The 21,974-nt window shown below is 39.0% G+C and overlaps 1 protein-coding gene across 1 annotated transcript; it reads right to left on the reverse strand.

The window, feature by feature from the left end:
- Window positions 1-459: 459 nt before the first annotated feature.
- LOC127442029 (coatomer subunit epsilon-like) lies at window positions 460-20,900 on the reverse strand. Its single transcript, XM_051699699.1, has 10 exons — window positions 20,596-20,900; window positions 20,362-20,424; window positions 20,051-20,151; window positions 19,779-19,931; window positions 19,609-19,662; window positions 3,930-4,011; window positions 1,993-2,148; window positions 1,580-1,648; window positions 851-925; window positions 460-660 (listed from the first exon to the last, which is right to left on the reverse strand). Exons 1-10 carry the CDS (start codon window positions 20,695-20,697, stop codon window positions 613-615), a joined length of 903 nt encoding a protein of 300 aa, XP_051555659.1. The 5' UTR covers window positions 20,698-20,900; the 3' UTR covers window positions 460-612.
- Window positions 20,901-21,974: the final 1,074 nt, after the last annotated feature.

A 21,974-nucleotide genomic window follows, 5' to 3' on the forward strand; every position in this document is an offset into this window, starting at 1 on the left:
TGTTATATTTTAGCATCTTCAAAGTAGTCACCCTTTGCCTAGAATTTGCAGACATGTACTCTTGATATTTTCTCAAACAACTTCTTGAGGTATCACCCTGGGATGCTTTTTAAACAGTATTAAAGGAGTTCCCATCTATGTTGGGCACTTATTGGCTGCTTTTCTTTATTATTTGGTCCAAGTCATCCATTTCAAAAACATTTTTTTATTATTCAATTTTAGATTTATAATGAAATAAAATAATATGGTGGCACAATTATATTTTTGTCTACAAAACTAATTTCAAACATTTAAGCATACACCGTCAGATCAAAAGATTTTTAAGATCATGAGAAACATTTCAGTCAAGTGACCCCAAACTTTTGAATGGCAGTGGCACCTTTTGCTTTTGTTTTGAGTTTAGCAAAACATTAATATTAACATTAATAGTCAAAAACATTCCAATAATGCAACAACAAGTATGATATTAACATGTTTATTTAACCATCATAGAGGAATGTTTGTAGAGTTTCTCGGATGACAAAAAGACAGAGCAAACAAAAATTTGAGGAAGAAAGAGGAGAAATAACAATGTTGCATCATAGGAGAGGTATAAATAAAAACTTCTTTCTTTCAGGCACTGGGGGCATACTGCATGGCAAGTCTGTCAAATTCATTCTCCTGTGGAAAACAATTAGTTTTACTTACTTTTAATAAGAGTTAATTAAACTCTTTTATTAAACAATGGTTCACAGCTAAATCTACTATTCCAAGCAAAATCCTCACAACATTACCTCACAATATGTCTTCAAATATAAGGTGTAATTGCTCTTTAATATCTAATGTGTAAAGCAAGACTGAGTAACCTTACCTTAGCAAGATATTCCTTAATGAAAGGATGCGATTTGTGTGCATCTTTCAGTTGAGACAAATAACGATTTGTAACCTGAAAAACAGGTATTATGAGCATCTATAATATGCTTTAGTAAAGACCATGCTACACAACCAATACATTTTCAACTACGTAAAATGGAAGTGTATAACAAAACCCCTTCAAATACATTGGTATTAAAAGTTCTCAGAATATGTTGGCAATATTAAAGGTGTACTCAGTCATTTTTTTCTCATTAAAAAAAGTGTAACTCCTAAAGATATGAATTGTAATTTTGCAATATATATGGGAAATCATGAGCACTCCCATATTAAAATGAAGACTCCAGTCATATCAGTAACCTTATAAAAGCTGTTTTATTCTACATGGAGAGGGTCCACACATGGGGGCTGCCATGTTAGAATCACATGACCAGCCGAATACTACTCACTTAATCTCAGTAACTGTCCTGTTATTTGACACTTTCACTCACTGATTAAAGTAATCATGTCTGACTGTGAATATTAAACGTCTACAATGGTATCTGAAACTGAAATCTATTGATTTTAAATGATGCTGCATCCAAGCCGCTAGATGTCAGTTTAAGTCCAAGATGACACAAAGACAAAAGTTACTGAGTGCACCTTTAAAATACAACATACAAACATCCACAATCTGCAGATGAATTCCTCAGTCTGTGCCAAGAACGTGTATTTTCATGGAACTTACCTCAGGAGGCTTGCCCAAATGCTGCGTCAACACAATGAGGTTGATGAGTGTCTCAGGGTGACTACTGTCCTATAGAAGATCAAAGGACAAATTCATGACCTTTCACTTGGATAAACATGGATAGCTTCAAATGAAAAAAGCCAACTCACTGAACAGTCACTGAATGTGTTAATTCTGCTCTGCAATCTTAATGGTAATTCTGACATTTTTCTGAAGCATTTACACTTCTTCGTCACCTCAGACATGCATTAAACCAAATGCTTATACTAAATTTCCTATGTAATTTTCTAAAGAAATGCTTGTTTTTCCACAACTAGTAATTTACAGCATTTTTAAGGTCAACATAAGAATTAATGGGAAAAGAAGCAGAATTTGCCCCTAATTAGACTAAATGCATCGTACTGAAATCTTACTTTGTCAAGAGCATCTTGTAGAACTGACTCAGCCTCGTCCCACTTATTCTGAGCCATGTGACTGGCAGCCTGACCGCTCAGCAGCAGCAGTGTGGGGGAGTACTTGTCTGACATTTCCTGGAAGATGTAGAATGCATCCTGCAATTTCTCTCCTCCCTATTAATGGAAGGAGGGCGAGAAAGACATTTAAATCCCAGTTATTAAGGACAGACCTTTATTAAAGTGACAGTGAACTCAGCAAATGCTGAAAAAAATGTATGGAGAAAACAAAAACTCAACAAATATGTACATAAGCAAGTCGAAAGACATACATATAATTCCATCATGTGTATGTAGTGGAGGATGTTAAATAAACCAATTCTTTGTATTTATTTATGTTTAAGGTTGTTTAAAGGAATAGTTCACCCAAAAATGATATACCTCTAATCATTTACTCACCCTTATGTCATTTCATACTTGTAAGACTTCCTTTCTTCCGTTGAACAAAAACGAAGATATTTAAATGGAGATATGGTGTCTGTTTGTCCATACAAAGCAAGTGAATTGTGACCAAAGTTCCAAGTTCCAAAAAACACAAAGGCAGCATAAAGGTAATTCATATCCAGACTCCAGTGGTTTAATCTATGACTTCTGAAGTGATTCAACCAGTTTTGGGTGAGAAAAGACCAAAACATAACTCCTTTTTTTTTCCACTTTAAATCTTGACATTAGCAGTCTCCTTGGCGATCATGATTTCACTTCCTATAGCACCATCTAGGCTGCGCTCCTCTTCACTTTTAACATCCACTCGCTAACTCCCCTAAGCACTTCCCCTCGGGTGAATCCCCATCGCCACTTTGGAAGTCCGTTCCACTTCGTTCAGTGTGTGAGGAAAGTTTCTACTGACAGACCCTCAACCCCTCGATTTTGACCAAGGGAGCGAGCCTACGCTGATGTATGCTTCACAATGCAACCCGATCGTGACGTGACAGCAGATCGCTCTTCATCAACCCCACCCCCACACAACTCTAATGAATGATGGAAGTGAAGGTCAATTTAGCAGTTTAGAAAATGTATATTGAGATTTAACAGCATTACACGTGTAGCTACCTTAAACTGTTTATCACACAGTTATAGCCTGTGTTCATTGTTATGTTACCATTTTTGTTTTTGTAAAGCTTGATTAATCCTTTCTAACAATTAATTCTAATAAAAATACAAATAAAATTAAACAAATGAGATTTGAAAACGTTTGCATTAATCTCCGAAAACGTTGTTTTCTCAGGTGCAAAAGTCACTTAATAATTCCACAAATTGACATCAGCCTTCAACATGCTCCAAGTGATCAAGGGTTTTGGGTGTTCCAGTTAAACCCATTGCACCTCTTCCACCAGTAGTGTACACTCGCGCAACCTAAGCAATGATGTACATCCGAGTCTATGAGATGGAGGGAAGTTAACGAGGGAAGGGTATAAAAATTTGAAGTGGAACGCAGCCCTAGTGCTCTGCGCATACGTCAAGCACTAGGAAGTGTAATAGAGTTCAAAATCATGATCATGCCTAGAGATTGCAATTGTAAGATGTACAGCGAAAAAGGAGTTACATTTTGGTCTGTTCTCACCAAAAAACCAATCATATCTTTTCAGAAGAAATGGATTAAACCTTAGAGACTTACGGATTACCTTTATGATGCTTTTATGTCCTTTTTGGAGCTTGGAAATTTGGTCACCATTCACTTGCATTGTATATACACAAACAGACACATCTCCATTAAAATATCTTCATTTGTGTTCCGCTGAAGAAAGTCATATGAGTTTGAGACAACATAAAGGTGAGTAAATGATAAGAGAATTATCATTTTTGGGTGAACTATCCCTTTAGAAGGCACTCGTGATGTTTTTCATTGAATCGTGAATGTGAATAAGACTTTAAAAAAGGAAATGCGGGTCAATACTCACAATTGCAAGGTTGACCCAGGCAGTAGCAAGCTGGGTCAGGGTGGCATCTTCATCCTGATCTTGCATCTTCTTTAGCTCTTTTCTGATGAGACAATGACAAACACAACAACTCTATTATAAATAACATATAAAGGCAACATGAAATCCAAACTGAGCCTATAACATTCCTGGTCTTATTGTGTGCGATTCATCAGTGCATGTTATTTCAAGGAAAAAACCTCAGTAATCTTTCATTAAAATGTAATAACTTGCTTGGCCTCTGAAATTACTTTCCTTTTCGGCTAATGTCATCAATCCCTCTTAATTTTTCAAACCTTCCTGTCTAACCACCTACCACTCTCTACCACTATAGAGGCCATTTCTCATGATCCAATCCATTTACTGCTAGTTAAAATTAAGCCCTACAATTGGTTCTCATTGAATGTCCTATTAACTATTAATTAACGGACTGCTGAGAGGATTATTGGTTGCCCCCTGCCCTCCCTTCAAGAACTGTACACTTCCAGAGTGAGGAAAAATCACTCTGGACACCACTCACCCAGCCAACTACCTTTTTGAACTGTTGCCTTCTGGCCGACGCTACAGAGCACTGAGCACCAGAACCGTCAGGCACAGGAACAGTTTTTCCCTCAGGCTATCCATCTCATGAACAGTTAAAACTGCCCCATTGAGAAATAATTATGTGCAATACACAGCTTAGTCTATTTATCCAACATATGCTACCTCTTCTGCCATTACATTCCCTATAATGAGATTCTGTATATAACAGATTTGTATTTGTACATACGCATTGTCTTATTGTGTATTTCTATACATACTTATATTTTCTATTTCGCTTTTTATTTTTATTCTATTTTTGTATAATATCTGTCTTGTTGTATTGTTTGTGCACTGGAAGCTTCTGTCACCAAGACAAATTCCTTGTATGTGTAAGCATACTTGACAATAAAGCTCATTCTTCTAAAGGCAGGAGTATTTTCTTATTTATAGCAAAATATTTGATCAAATAACAGGTACCAAGATTTTTTTAAGGGGTCATGACAAGAAGAATCAAATTATTCTTGATCTTTTGATATATAAGAGGTCATTGTACTATAAAAACATATGCAAGTTTCAGAACTCAAAACTTCCTCCTCATTGAAAAAAAGAAAGAAAAGAGCATTTGTTGAAACCAAGTTGCCAAAATGACTCGTTCTCTACTTCCTCCACATTTTGATGTCACACTGCGGTAGACATTTGCATCTGACCATCTCCACAACAACACACCAAAGCCTAATTTATCACTTCCATAGCGCACACAGTAGTGGTATGGAAGTAAATTCATGACTAAAGTCTTTGAAGCATAAAAGCATGTTGAATTGCTCTAATCAAAAACTGAATGCATTGTATTATCAGTGCTTGCATTTAAATGCGTTGCATTTACAGTGCTTGCATTTTGGGAGGTTGAAATTTAACATGGTTGTATTTTTAAGCATTGAATATTTCATTTGGAAACATTTCACAACTAATTTAATTATTAAAAAATCAACAATAAATATTCACCTTCCAAAGTTCATTTCCAAAATATTCAGTTCATTTGAAAATACCATCTAGATTTTTTGACAGGTAAAATTCAGCACACCCTATTTAGCTTAAAATTCACTTCCTCAAATTCAGTGGTTCAAATTCAGTTGGAAATTCAACCTTCCACATCCGGGAACTGCAGGAAAAGCAGCAGAGTACCGATGCATAATCTCAACCTGATACTACTCGTTCTCACTAGTAGGTGGTGCATTGCAATCGGGTGTTGACTGCTGAAGACCAAAGCTACAGGTAGAGAGAACAGCCGTGTACATTTTGATGGTTTGTTTTTCAAAATTGTTCATGGGTAGAAAATAGATATTTTATTTGCACATGTGGGTGGGCATGAAACACACCTTTCAACCCTTGGTCAACCCACATCATCATCAGTGCCTCAATGCTGTGCAACATAATAATTATCCACTGGTGCTCAACTTTTATTGCAACTACATATTATTTCTCTCTCATCAAACAAACGGATGAAGGAATGCCTTTGACACAAACCGTACTAGTCAGAAAAGGGTCTATAGACAGGGCTTCGTGCCAACTTTCTTCTGCGTAGGCATGGGTTCTGCAACCTACGTGTGCCAGAGAAATATTAGTTGTCTGTTTTAGAAATAGCCTATTGATCTCCCTCACATCTGCATGCAAAATTACTTAGCCTACTTCTTAGACACACAGCCTTTTATTTAGCTGTCAGCTATCAAATCTCTATCAAAATGTGTGGCAAAGCTGTGCAAAGTGCGACCCACTGGACTGCGCAGACCAGTATTTATTTTAATTCAATTCAATTTAATTCAATTTCAGTCAATTAACAAGGCTTTGAACTGCTCTAAATCAGAATCAACTTTATTGCCAAGTATGCTTACACACACACACACACACAAGGAATTTGTCTTGGTGACAGGAGCTTCCAGTGTACAACAATACAAAAACAATACAAAACAGCAGCAAGACATAGATAATAATAAAAAATAAAACTAATTATACACATATGTACAGACACACACATACATACATACACATGGGTAGTGCAAATCTAATACAATCTGTTATGTACAGTGCAAATGTTTTGTTTTTTTTTCCTCAGAGGAATGAAATGGCAGAAGAGGTTGGATGTGTTGGATAAATATAAGAAAGACTAAACTGTGTATTGCACATAGTTATTGCTCAATGGGGCAATTTAACTGTTCATGAGATGGATAGCCTGAGGGAACAAACTGTTCCTGTGCCTGACGGTTCTGGTGCTCAGAGCTCTGAAGCGTCGGCCAGAAGGCAACAGTTCAAAAAGGTAGTGGGCAGGGTGAGTGGGGTCCAGAGTGATTTTTCCAGCCTTTTTCCTCACTCTGGAAGTGTACAGTTCTTGAAGGGGGGGCGGGGGCAACCAATAATCCTCTCAGCAGTCCGAACTGTCCTTTGTAGTCTTCTGATGTCTGATTTCGTAGCTGAACCAAACCAGACAGTTATTGAAGTGCAGAGGACAGACTCAATGAATGCCGAGTAAAACTGCATCATCAGCACCTGTGGCAGGTTGAATTTCCTCAGCTGGCGAAGAAAGTACAACCTCTGCTGGGCTTTTTTCGCAATGGAGTCAATGTGTGTCTCCCACTTCAGGTCCTGTGAGATGGTAGTGCCCAGGAACCTGAATGACTCCACTGCTGCCACAGTGCTGTTTAGAATGGTGAGGGGGGTCAGTGTTGGGGTGTTCCTCCTAAAGTCCACAATGATCTCCAACGTTTTGAGCGTGTTCAGCTCAAGGTTGTTTTGACTGCACCAGACAGCCAGCTGTTCAACCTCCCTTCTGTATGCAGACTCATCGTCATCTCGGATGAGGCCGATGACAGTGGTGTCGTCTGCAAATTTCAGGAGCTTGACAGAGGGGTCCTTGGCGATGCAGTCATTGGTGTAGAGGGAGAAGAGTATTGGGGAGAGCACACATCCCTGGGGGGCACCACTGCTGATTGTACAGGTGCTAGAAGTGAGTTTCCCCTGTCTCACAAGCTGCTGCCTGTCCGTCAGAAAGCTGGTAATCCACTGACAGATAGACATGGGAACAGAGAGTTGGTGTAATTTATTCTGGAGTATAGCTAGGATGATGGTGTTGAAAGCTGAACTGAAGTTCACAAAAAGGATCCTTGCATATGTCCCTGGTCTGTCCAGATGTTGCAGGATACGATGCAATCCTATGTTGACTGCATCATCCACAGACCTGTTTGCTCGATAAGCAAACTGAAGAGGATCTAGAAATGTTTTTCAGGTGGGCCAACACCAGTCTCTCAAATGATTTCATGACCACAGACATCAGGGCGACAGGTCTGTAGTCATTAAGTCCTGTGATTTTTGGTTTCTTTGGGACAGTAATGATGATTGAGCGTTTGAAGCAGCATGGGACTTCACACTGCTCCAGTGATCTATTGAAGATCTGTCTGAAGATGGGGGCCAGCCGGTTAGCACAGGATCGAAGACACGCTGGTGAGACGCCATCTGGACCTGAAGCCTTCCTCGTCTTTTGTTTCCGAAAGACGCGGCTCACATCATCTTCACAGATCTTAAGTGCAGTTTGAGTAGCAGGAGGGGGAGGAGGGGGGTTGCAGGAGGTGTTGGTGTTTGTGTGAAGTGAAGGTCAGTGTGGGTGTGGGGTGTGAGATTGGGCCTTTCAAATCTGCAGTAGAACACATTCTGGTCGTCAGCCAGTTGATGGTTCCCTACAGGGTTGGGGGTAGGAGTCCTGTAATTTGTGAGTTGTTTCATGCCACTCCACACTGATGCAGGATCGTTAGCTGAAAACTTGTTTTTCAGCTTCTCAGAGTATCTTCTTTTAGCCACTCTGATTTCCCTGTTCAGTGTGTTCCTGGCCTGATTGTACAAGACTTTATCCCCACCCCTGAAAGCATCCTCTTTGGCCTGACGAAGCTGCCTGAGCTCTGCTGTAAACCACAGTGTGTCATTGTTGAACTTTAAATAAGTCCTAGTAGGAATGCACATATCCTCACGGAAACTGATATATAATGTAACAGTATCTGTGAGCTCGTCCAGGTCTGTGGCTGCAGCCTCAAAATCACTCCAATCAGTGCAGTCAAAGCAGGCTTGTAATTCCCACTCTGCTTCATTGGTCCATCTCTTTACAGTCCTTACTACTGGCTTGGTTGATTTTAATTTCTGCCTGTAGGTTGGAAGATGATGAACCAGACAGTGATCAGAGAGTCCCAAAGCTCTAGGGACAGAGCGATATGCATCCTTTATTGCTGTGTAACAATGATCCAGTATGTTCCTGTCTCTGGTGGGGCATGTGATGTGCTGTTTGTATTTGGGCAGTTCACGTGTGAGATTTGCTTTGTTAAAATCCCCAAGAATAATAATAACTGAGTCCGGATATTGTTGTTCCGTGTCTGTGAATTGATCAGCCAGCTGTTGCAGTGCTGTGTTCAAACACATGTTTGGTGCGATATACACACTCACCAGAACAAACGAGGAAAACTCCCGCGGCGAGTAGAAAGGCTTACAGTTAATAAAGAGCACTTCCAAATTAGGACAGCACATCCTCTTTAACGTTGTTACATCTGTACACCAACTTTCACTGATGTAAAAGCATGTTCCACCGCCTCTCGTTTTCCCCGTTAACTCCGCGATGCGATCCGCTCTGAACAGCTGGAAGCCCAGCAGATGTAACATGCTGTCCGGAATGGCTTCACTCAGCACTACATTTATTTTCTATTTAGCCCTATGTTACATTAAAATGAATGTATTAGCCTAAACAAGTTAATGACACTTTTATCATTGGAATTAGTAGGACTGTTAATATATCCAAATATTAGGCCTAATATTTAGTCATAAAATGTGATTAAATTATTTTAGAATGTTACATAATTATTTTCCAAAATCCAGAAGACAAATACACAGGTAAATGAAGGGAAAATTTGCACTAACTGACAAAAAGAACTACACCAGGTTTTACATTCACTGATTCAAAAACTTTTAGGAAAAGAAATACATTTGTGATGCATTTTATGAAACAGAAAAATGACAAAGCACTTAATGTTCTACTTTATAACGAGCAATTTAAGTGCTGTTTTGGGAAACAGGCGTTCACTATGTAAAATAAGGAGCACTGTTAATTAAGATGATCATAAAAGTTCAAGTTGCAGCCTATACATACATACACATATATATACATACATACACATATATATACACACACACACACATAAACATATATATAAAAAAATTTAAATACACATTAATGTATTCTCACTTATCCTATGTAAGGTCACAAAGGTACTGAAGACTATCCCAAAAACATGTTATTGTTTTTTATCTAACATCAGAAAAGCTGAAAACTGAGCTTTGACTTTTACAACTGAAGATAGGCAGATATGTCTCTGCTAGAAATTAATATACTATTAGCTTAGATAAGATTATTTGAATGTTTATTACATTTTATGTCTCTCAATTACATTTCTGATTTTAAAAATCCTCGACTGTGTAGAAATCCTTGGTTTTTTGGAATTATTTACTTCAGCAACGGACATTAATATGTAGATATTGACGTAGTTCAGGAAACGCAAATAAATAAATAAAACAAGGCTCAGTTTTCCCCATGGTACAATGTTAAATAAAAAAAAATATGTTCCAGCAAATCATATTTGTAACAAATGTTCACAGAAAAGGAGAATGCGGGAGACGGCGAATCCAACTCAAACGGTATCTTTTTATTTCCTTTAAACTCAATATTTACGATTTTCAACAGTCACACACAGAAACTATGCTTTTCAGCAGACATAAAACAATACAGTCTTTATCCGACTCGGGTCTCGTAACGCTCCCCCTCTGTCTGGAGTCTGGCCCGTCTCAACTCTCACTGCAATGACAAACCGCTGTTAGAGACAATCATTGCCAGGTGATGATCCTTACCGTTCTCATCTCCTGATCTCGTTCTCCATTCACAAACTGGTGCTTAACCACACCCCCACCACCACATACCCCACATCACCCGACTCGGGCCGGAGAGCCATCTGCCCTGCCCAGTACTCCCCCCACGAAACATAGCCGGGGCCCAATCAAACCGTACTGAAGGGTCACGAATTGGTGTAAGCCAAATGGTGTGGAGAAGGCCGTTTTCTCACGGGACATTGGAGTTAAGGGGATCTGCCAATAACACTTCGAAAAATCCAGTGTTTAATAAAAGCGAGCCGTGCTGGTGCAAAGGCGCTCTTGGGGTGGCCGGCGAATTCCCCAGCTGACATTCATGGCATGCCACACACCATCTGCGAACATCCCCAGAAATGCCAGGCCAATACAAAAGGACCATTAGACGTTTCAATGTCTTTTTCTGCCCTAAGTGAACCGGCATCCGATTATAATGAGCTGTCTGGAATAACATTTCCCGAAGTTTCTTCGGTATCAATAACTGGGTCATATCTTCCTTTGTCTGCGTCACTCAATACAACCAGTCATTTATAATAGAAAAATACAGATAGGCGAGTGCAATGTCTGGCTGAAGATGGTGACCATCAATCACTCTCACTTTGTCAAAGGCATGCTTAAGAGTCTCGTCTCGCGTCTGTTCTAGAGAGAAAATCCCCTGCGGAAACAGAGACTTCCCCCTCCCTTACGTCATCCTGACGTGGGGCTGACGTAGATGGCCCCGGCTCCGCCTCCCCAGCCAGCACATCACAAATCCCACACCAAAACGCTCTGTTACAGGACCCATCAACACAAATTTCCCTTAATAACGTGGAAAATGCTGGCTAATTTGTGACCAAAAATAACAGATGGGTGAGGCGTGAACCGCAGCCTCGACACTATGCTTTTGTCACCAAAATGTTATCGTCAAGGTCACTACAAGATAATCGTGTAAATCCCCATGCACACACCTTACCTTCACCTTGTGACTAGCACCCAAAGCCTCGTCTTGAACCAGGCATTGATGGATGGAGGTTTGGCGGCAACACGAATCCCCCAAGGCCTGGTATATACCTCCCTTAATACTCACAGGTATGCGGTACGTCCCAGCTCGATCGGGGGCGGCCTGCGGTGCGTCGGGACCCGAACCAATGTCCCCACCTCCATCACCGGGCATTGGTCCTGGAAATGCCCAGGCTCCCCACAGCTCCAACAGACCAGCCCAGGCTCCACGCCGGCGCCCGTTACAGCGGGTCCACCACCCTGGGAGTGAGAGCGGAGAGGGGCAGGGGAAACCAGAGGGTAGTGCAATCCCTGGAGTCGAGGAGCCGGTATGGGAGGGACTCCTCCCTGTTTCCGGGGGGGAGGAACAGGACGGAAAGCAGGGGGAGGAGGGGAGACAGCAGAATGAAGGAGAGAGAGAAGGGTCTCGGGGCTCGTCTGCTCCCAAATACGCCGCCATGTGGTCCTCTGCCAACTAGATGGCCATTTGGAGCGACGCAGGGCAATGGCACTGGATCCACTCCGCCATCCCTCTCGGAAGTCGAGCGATGAACTGCTCCAGTACCACCAGATTGATGCCAGCTCCGATGTCGCATTGCTCAGCCAGTAACCACCTCTGGCAGGCGTCCCGGAATGTTGGGTGAAGGCGAAAGGGCGGCTGTGATCGCCAATGGTCAGGGAGCAAACAGTAATAATTGTTGGGCAAACAGAATAATATTTTGCATTTTATTTGATCACCTCTCAATTTCTCATGTTCTTTTGCGTACAGCTCATTAAATTATGGATTGTGTCTCTTGAGCGTGGCTGCGTGATACAGCGCAGAGGGAACAGTACCTCCACCCAGAAGACGTCTCCAAGAGTTTGCGACAGCAAAGTAGACATCAGAAGCATCTGACACTTTTTTTTTTTTGGCAATGCTGTCAATATGTTACATTTGTGGATTTTCCAAAACAGAAACAAAGATTATCGCTCACATGTGAATGGGTTCAAATTTCTAATCGCACGTTTTTAATGGCAGATGTGAGCACACTGCGCAGCTCTGGGCCTCGTTTTCCAAAAGCATCATAAACCTAGAATCTAGGCCCTAGATCGTAGAATACGTCTTTTGATTCATCTTAGTTTTGCCTCCTGTTTCACAAAGCCATCATTACTTAAGTAGTACTTGAAAATGCTCGTAGATTTACAAGTGCTCTGGAGTAATCCTACAGAGCTAAGAGCGTCTTAATAGACAAGGGCTGGGTTTTCTGATAACATTGCAACTTAAGCTTTAACGATAGGGTGACCAGATTCCTGCTTGTGGAAAACGGGACAGCCCCCTCCCAGCAAAAATGAAATTGACGTATCCTTACCTAGGCGCAGATCTATGCAAAGTAGAGGGCGCATCCGCATCTGTAACTGCTGTCACCTTGTACTTTTCACTGAAGTGTGCGCTTGTCTTTCAAGAGTTTATAGTAAAATGCAGAACAGCCCAGTCCAAAATTAAGACGTACAAAAAGCATTGCCTTCATGACTGTTACAGAGTCGAGATTTATCCGGTGTCCATGCTGCATTCATTAATGAGAACACACGCTCCACAGATGCAGATGATAAAACAAACTCCACGACCTTGGCTAAGCGAGCTCCACAAATCTCACACTTTACTAGGCTCTGTCTGTGACTCCTTTTTTTTAGAAATGTAAACTCTTTTTGAAGATCCTCATTAAATGTAAATTTTTCCAGCTGCAATTTCATCTGTGTGCTCTTTCAAATTGACTCTTCAGTCAGTTCACTAACTGGACGTCTATTGATAGGGGATTGTGATTGGATAGTTTAATCCAATCATGTACTTCAAACATGGTGTGATTTTACTGGTTTTACAAGCCGTATCCTTGACTACCTTTGATTAGTATACTCACATGACTGAGAAAAACGCATAGGCGATAGAGAAATTTTAGGAGAGGGGAAATACAGGACAAAACATTATTTTTTCAGAGTAAGCAAGCACTAGAAAAAGTGCTTGAATACGGGACTGTCCCAGGAAAAACAGGTCGTCTGGCAACCCTATTTAACGATCATCTTAACTAATGTCGCTCGTTATTTTATGATAGAGTAACACCTGTTTCCCAAACCAGCAAGTAGATTGCTCGTTATAAAGTTGAACTTAAGTGCTTCGTTACAGGAGCTGTCCAGTCCAAAGGTGCTGAACACTTTGGCCAATATGTCCAGGTGTTTTCTTCTCAAAATGAAAATAATGTGGAAATACTGACAAACATGGACGTTGTTTATAACCTTGACGAGGCACCAAAATTTATTACCTAACTATTACAGAATTTAATTAAAGAAATTAGGCATCATTATGCAGCATGCAATTTGTTACTGCCTTGTAAAAAGACTATAGGCGAGCCGATATGTAACATCCTTTGGAGGAAGAAAGAGGAGGAGGAAGAGAGAGAGGGAATCTTTCATTGCACACTCTCGCTCTAATCTCCTCTGTTAACCATATTTTAATTAAGGCATATTTAATTTTTAAACTGCGGTCACATTACTCACATGTCTTCTTAAATAATCTGTTTAATAAGAACATGTCATCTTTCTACTGCCGTTACAATTATGCTGATCAAAGAAGGCTAATATAGCGTTATACTGTATTACGTGTCTTATTTAGATCTATCGTGTCGCATGTGCAGACTGCCTATTGATTTCATAGTGATTTTTTCAACACTTATCCACTGAAATAGTTTACAATGGCTTTCCAATTATCAAAATACATTAATACAATTTATTAAATGTCCCATTGTCTTTGATAAACTGTGAAAGATGCGTTTAAGCACTTAATGGGCTTAATAAATGGTTCAAGAGCATTAATTTACAAACGTTTTTACAAACTACTTTGATAACAATGCTTTTGGTAAATGCGTCTTAGAGATTAAGTGCTACTAATGTCCTACATAGTGCTTCAGGAAACCCAGCCAAGGTTAATAATAATAATAATAGTAATACATAAAATAGATATATAAACGGATGAATATATAAAATAAATTCAGAGAGAACAGAAAAATGTCAATGACTTTTCTCATCATCTCCTCTTCCTTTCTGACACCCAAGGGAGCTCTCGCCTGCACCACGCATTGTGCAGCACCACATTTCTGTCACCGTTATCACCACTAGAAGTAAAAAGCAGACCTCCCGATTGGTGAATGTCCCTAAAGCGCAGGTTCCACATGTCTCCTTGTTTGGCGCTCCGCAATAACAAGGTGAGTTATAATGAATTAATGTCATTGGCAGGACTATACAGCCTCCACTCTGTTCATTGATCCTGGAATCTCGACCCACAGAGCAATTTGTGAAAACTAAACATTACAAATGCACACAAATTCACACCTGATGAACACAGCTGTGTAAAAGAAATACACAATAGTTCTGCACAAAACTACTGCAATTCAAAATGTAATTATGTAGTTAAAGAGGATGAATGTATCTTTAAACATTTCCAGGGAGGCAAATTACAAATGTTTATAAAGTTATGCACAAATATGATGATGTAACTATGACGAGCAGCACTAGTCCACCCATTCAAATCTGACAAAATATACGAATAGTTTGCAAATAAAATTAAACTGCATTTTGTCGCACGCAAAATCTCTCACATGATAATAATCATATTCCTGTTAGAAAATGTAGTTAGACAAATGTTTTTTATTTCAAATAAGAAAACTGATATGGTTTTGGTGAAATGAATTGAAATTAAATGTTAGTCAGTTTGTTCCGTTCAGCAGATAATTGATCACGCTTTGTCTCTATCGGACTAGCTACTTAAAATCCAACACACAAATAACAGCCACATATGAGCAGTAATAGGCTGACCGCTTTTACCCAAGCCTGTCCTTTTTGTCAGACTTCTGGTCGACTGTCTGGCATAATCAATGTTGCTGTCTACACAGGAAGCATCACTCCTTGTCTACACCGGGTGCGCCGCGACAGCTTAAGACTGTCTACACTGGATGCATCAAAGCGAATGTTCTAAAAGCCGTTACACGCTTGCAAGCCTTTAGAACATTCGCTGAAACTGATTTCAATGGGTGACATGTCGTCAATGCTAATCATAAACCATACCCAAAAATATTTCACTTAATTCTAATGAAATTATAAATGACAAATAAAAATAAATACTACGCAAAATTTGCATCAGGTTTTTTCATAGGCAAATCAAAGACAGACAAATCAACAATAAACACAAGTGTTGTTTTTATTTAATCACTTTTTTATCTCATCTAACAACAGATTATGATTCAATTGACTTCTAATATTTAACTGACTATCTGCTGATTTTATTTAACTACTGCATCTTAATTAAAGAGTGTTGACAGGGCACTTCTCTTTGAGATGAGGTAAAACAGATCCAAAAAAACTTTGGATAACGAAATTTGTGTTTAATTACGTTGGTTTTAGTAAATACAAATATATGTATGTGTATGTGACCTGGCGCAATGGAGCTCTTGTCCATTGTATATATGGCAACGGCCGCCCCTGAAACCGACGACGTGAGCACCGCCTACACTGCACAACACACATGTGCAATGAGAGAACGAGAGCTTTATATCTCTTGACATTTATCTTAATCTATGTACGTTGTTTTGTGCTATTTTCTTTGCATGCCATTTCTTTCTAAGCTGCCATTGCATCTAAGCACTTAAAACTGAAACGGAGGGCCAAGTGCATTGATCATGAGAAACAAAGGCTGCATGCTTTTCCGATAACTATGGGTCTTAGCTCTTAAGATCGTTCTCTACATGCCAAGTTGTGAGTGTTCTCTCCTTTTTCTCGTGCATTTCCCAAACCTGCACTTAACACGAATGTGACACTTTTAAGTGCTTCTTTGCTGTCCATTGTTAAGTGCTGAAATCTGACCGTATAGTGTTGCTCATTTATAGATTTGTGCATAACTTTATAAATACTTGTAATTTAGCTTGCTGAGAAATGTTCAAAGTTATTTTCCTAAATAATCAAACTAATTAACTACATAATTTTGCAATTATTTTTGTGTTGGATGCTACGATCTACTATTTTTACATAATCACTTCTTTGTTCATCAGCTGTGCATTTTCAAAGTTTCATTTATCATCTGTGGGTCGACCATCGGGGTGCAAGCTTCTAGGGTCTGTGAAGACAATATAAAAAGTAGAAAGAGGTTTATGTGTTGGCAGGCCTATTTCATGTGCACAATAGGGAGGTGGAAGCACTAACATAGGGTAAATGTACAAACGTTCACTGATTTAGCAGAGATCTGCACTTTGCGCCCAAACTGATCATCAATGCATAACAATGTGCGCATGACAGCACCGTTTGGTGTCAGAGAGGAAGATGAGAGTTTGTAAAGAGAAAGAATGTGGGAAGACGCGCCAAAACAGACAATTTCCCCGTAGATACAGTATAACATCCACATCATTCCTTCTGAATTTAATACTACATCATGTGGCCACTTTGTACAAACTCATGCACAAAGGTAGGCCTATTGTTTATTGATTTAGGCCTAATTAATTTTTCATTCATTCATTTATTATTTTTATTGTAATATATTATTTTATTTAATTTTCTCGTTTTCTTGTTTCTGCTAATTTCTTTTCAAATTGAAAAACGTACACGGCTGTTCTCTCTACCTGTAGCTTTGGTCTTCAGCAGTCAACACCCGATCGCATTGCACCAATTACTGGTGAGAACGAATAGCACCAGGTTGAGATTATGCATCGGTACTAGAGGTCGACCAATAGTGGATTTTACCGATACCGATAACTAAGTTAGGCAGTACCTGCCGATAACCGATTAATCAACCGATAGTGTTTAAAACTGATACTGAATGATAAAATAACACTCAAAGTAAAATAGTGCTGAACTTTATTACACAAATAAACAGTACTGACTGAACCATGAAAATGTATTGTACTTTTTAAATGAAATAAATATATAAATATTAATATATATGAACTAATATTCTAAGTCAGCTGATTTTTGTTTTCTGATGTTGTTTCCTTGCTCCACAAAAGGGCACAATAAATACATAAACCATTCAGCACCGTTATATTATTGCATAGAACATTCCTATCCCGAATGATAAAAAAAAAAGAGCATTTCATTTTCAACTAATGTGCATAAGAATAAATAAATAAAAAGTTTTAGTCTGTCCATATTCTCAAATGTTAAGTCAAATAAGGGGGGAAAACACTTTAATAGACAGTTCACATGGTGTTACACTTGCACTGATTCCTACTACTCTAGACTCAATCTTCATAATAACAGCGAAATACCACATTGTTTTTTTATTCAGTACAGTTGTATGTTGGGTAGCAATATTCACAGATTGCAGTGGTATTCGGCTGAACTCGGTGGAGAAGCGGCTCAGATTATGAGCCCAGGCCAGGGGCTGTTTAAACAGACAAAACACAACAGACTGGATATGAACGCGGGAATCTCAAGACACATATTTCAAGTTGAACATCTTTCCTGACAAAGCATTTAAACAACTCATTGCTTAATCTGAGAAACGCTTATTAGAGAGCAAGATGCAACAGCCAAAGACCTCAGCAACTGTAAGGGGCTGTTCACACCAAACCATCCATTTGTTTTTCTATTTAAACGTGCGCTAGACGAACGTCTTTGTTTCCCATTGTTTTTGTTTATTCAGGGTCTCGTGCAGGAGCACTGTTTTTAGATGCTAATTAAAAAGAACTTTAAAAGCATATTGTGACACCTGCTTTCTGTGAAACTGTATTTGTTGTGCTGTGTCTAGCCTTTTTCAGCAAAAGAATGTGATCGATCTGAAGTCACTGTATTACAGTAAGGATAAAAAAATGTAATTGAAATCAGATGCATTTCTGATTTGTTTATACGTTTCTCTCGGCTGCATGAAGATATTAATTTGCTTTCTCACATCACTAGCTTTAAATATGCAACTTAGCTGGCTAACGAATGCATAAACGTGACCAGCTGGATATAAACTAATGCAAATAGATGGTACTAGATGGTAACAATCGTGACAAACGAGCCGAATCGGGCAGGACCTGAGTGTATTTTTGTCACACTGTTCTAACCGCTTGAGGTTAGCTTTAATGTTAGCGTCCTCTCAGCCTTGTCGACAAACATACTGCTGTTCTCTACTAATGCAGCATCTAGTCAACAAACTAATTACTTTATGATATGACCACATGTACTGTAGTGTACTGTATACATACCTTTTCGTTGTTAATGTTTTAAATCCGCATCGAAAGTGTTCGGCTCCATGCAATGTGTAGTCTCACTTGTCAAAACAAATAACACAAGGCATCAGTGAAGTGATCAGTGAAGTTTTTATTTCACCTCGAGGCTGCTCTCATAGTGTATAACGACAGTGGACCCTTCCCAGCCGCTCCAGCACCAGACGCAACGTGAAAAAACAATCGGTGTGGATTTTTGTCGATAACCGATAGTTCCAGAAATCTGTTATTGGTGCCGATTAACCGATATATCGGTCGACCTCTAATCGGTACTCTGCTGCTTTTCCTGCAGTTCCCGGATGTGGAAGGTTGAATTTCCAACCGAATTTGAACCTCTGAATTTGAGGAAGTGAATTTTAAGCTAAATAGAGTGTGCTGAATTTTACCTGTCGAAAAATCTAGACAGTATTTTCAAATGAACTGAATATTTTGGAAATGAACTTTGGAAGGTGTATATTTATTGTTGAATTTTTAATAATGAAATTAGTTGTGAAATGTTTCCAAACAATATATTCAATGCTTAAAAATACAACCATGTTAAATTTCAGCCTCCCAAAATTCAAGCACGTTAAATGCAACGCATTTAAATGCAAGCACTGATAATACAATGCATTCAGTTTTTCGATTAGAGCAATTCAACATGCTTTTATGCTTCAAAGACTTTAGTCATGAACTTACTTCCTTATAGTGTTGAGCAGTGAGATGGCAAGAAGAGACAGCATGTCAATCAAGAGCAGAGAGCCAATCAGAACAGTGGGTGTTTACTGTCAAGTCTTAAAGGAGAAGCAGCACCAAAACCAAGCGAAGGTGGAAAATCATTGATAATTTTTTACAAATATTTTTTGTGAAAAAAAACTTTTTTTTTTACTCATATTATAAGTGAACCTCAAAGAATATATTAATATAATAATAATAATAATAAAGGCATGTCATGACCTCTTTAATATAAATTCTGCAAATAGCATTCATACACACAAAGATACCAATACCTTGCCATATCAACTCTGTCCAATTTTAGAAGTATCTGGACAGCCATAGCCATGCTACAAGAGAAATACAAAATGACGATGAGCAACTTATAGATTAGTAAACCAATTTAAAACATTAGGTTAAATAAACTTTGAATCTTAAGAGAATCAAAAGTGAATTCACCACCCACCACTCCAGACTGTCTCCCTGGTGCAGGGTGCGTAATGCAGCATCAGCGTTCATATCATGCAGATAAATGCAAGCTGCCATCAGCAGGAAGGTAGTGTTGGAAACATCAACACTCTTAGCCATCTTTTTGTCCAGTTCTGTCACTATTGCATCCCTACGAGATGTAAATACTGTGCCATCAGGTACATGATCTAGTTCACTTCATGTCAGGCTAACATTTAACAACAAAAAGTATTTTGTTTTGTATTTCTGATTTATTCTGATTGCACAAACCTCTTGCCTTCATTGGAAAGGTACTCCGCAAACATCCTAACAGCCTGCAGTTCCTCAGAGGAGCTGGGCTTAATGTCATCCAGCACCACACCATACTTCCTCTATGGAAAAAAACACATCAATAACAACATGAAGCATTAACTCTTTGAATAATATGAATATAGGACAAAATGACATCAATGGAAAACGTTTCATACAGTATGTTAATAAACCCTTCATGTTGTATTTGTTGTTTATTTATTTTATTCTGAATCTCAACACTACAAATCAACATAACACATCATGTCAAATGGATGGTAAACAGAATTTACCTGAGCAATGTATGCCCGGTACAGAAAAATGTTCTTCTCCGTTTCTTTTTCTGGCCCAGATGTCTAAAAATGCACAAACGCGTTGCACATTGTGGTTCATCATTTGTTAAACACAATGTTTTAAAGTATTCAGCTTCATAACTAAACAATCTAATGAATTAGCTTGATAGAAACACAGACATACAGCAAATAAAGAAATGCTCCAGTAGTTCTAGACTATTTATTTGGACTCACCTTTACTTTCTGGGCTTCGTTAATGCAGTGCTGATAACTGCCGATGTAAAAGGCATTTTTCACATCAAACAGCTCATCCACCTCCCCCTGCTGCGTCGCCATGTTTGTGAAACGTCAACTTTACCAATGTCAGATCGTGTCTAAAAGGTAACCTCCCGGTTACCTAAAGTCTCGCGAGAGCCACGTGCGATGTTCACAAACGGTGTTTATTGTGTTGATGTCGCGTCCTACAGAAACCTTACACATACACCAACCCATAAACCTAACGCTAACCTTAACCCTACCACTACATCTAAACCTGAACCTAACCTTAATGACAGTGAATAAGACTATCGCGAGACTTAGGCTGCGGGGGTGTTACCTTGTAGACACAGGCCTGATGTCACAACGGCCACGTTGGATCCGTGCCGTTTTCGCTTCTTTGATGAACTCGAGCCGGTTTTTGTGAGCTGTCGCCTCTTGTGGCACCTTAAAGAATAATCTAGCTGCTGCTATTTCATAGCATTTATAATAAGGTAAAGCAACAGTAGTCCAGCATTATAAACTGTTAGGGTATTTTAAGAAACATGAGTATAAACAAACATGACGTTAAATGTATACAGTAGCTCACCCAAAAATAAAAACCCTGTAATCATTTAGGGTATACTCCCCCGAATCTCAAAACCTGTATTACTTTTTTCTTCTTCTGTGAAACAAACTGTATATATCTGAATGCAATAATTTCTGAATAAAGAGTTTAAATGCGATAAAGGCCCAAATTGTATAATTTTTGGTTTTAAAAGATTTTTTTTCCCACACAGAAGTTAACACAGTACAAGACAAACACTGTCTGCATTGCTAGCAATTTGCCTGTTTCAGTCAGCTTTCTTTTTTGTGCTGTCTCAGAGAAAAGATGAATATAATTTGAATTTCTTTTCATCATTGGTGTATCTGTAAAATATCGACTGTGTCAACTGGCTAGCAAAAAGAAAATACACAAAATTATTTACTACCCTCAAGTTGTCCCTCATTGTTTTTCCTCCCAGTAGAATCTTAAAATATTTTCTTCAAGAGTCCTAACTCTGCTCTTTTACATACAAAAACAGTTCATATTGACCACTGCTGTCAAGGTCCAAAGAGCAAAAAAAAAAAAAAAAATCATTATTAATATACCATAAAAGTAGTCCATACAAGACATAGCTGTTGTGTGGCCCCAGAAATCTTGGAGTATAGTGCACTTATCATATGGACTACTGTTATGATGTCTTTATACTGAACCTTTAATAGTCCTTATAGTATTTGTCCTTTATGAAGCTTGACAGCTCCTGCTCACTATAAACAGTTATTCTATGCAATAGAGCTGCTTAAAATATCTATTTTTATGTTCCCAGAAAAAACCC

The sequence above is a fragment of the Myxocyprinus asiaticus genome, chromosome 6, assembly GCF_019703515.2.
Source record: "Myxocyprinus asiaticus isolate MX2 ecotype Aquarium Trade chromosome 6, UBuf_Myxa_2, whole genome shotgun sequence".
Classification (NCBI taxonomy): Eukaryota; Metazoa; Chordata; class Actinopteri; order Cypriniformes; family Catostomidae; genus Myxocyprinus; species Myxocyprinus asiaticus.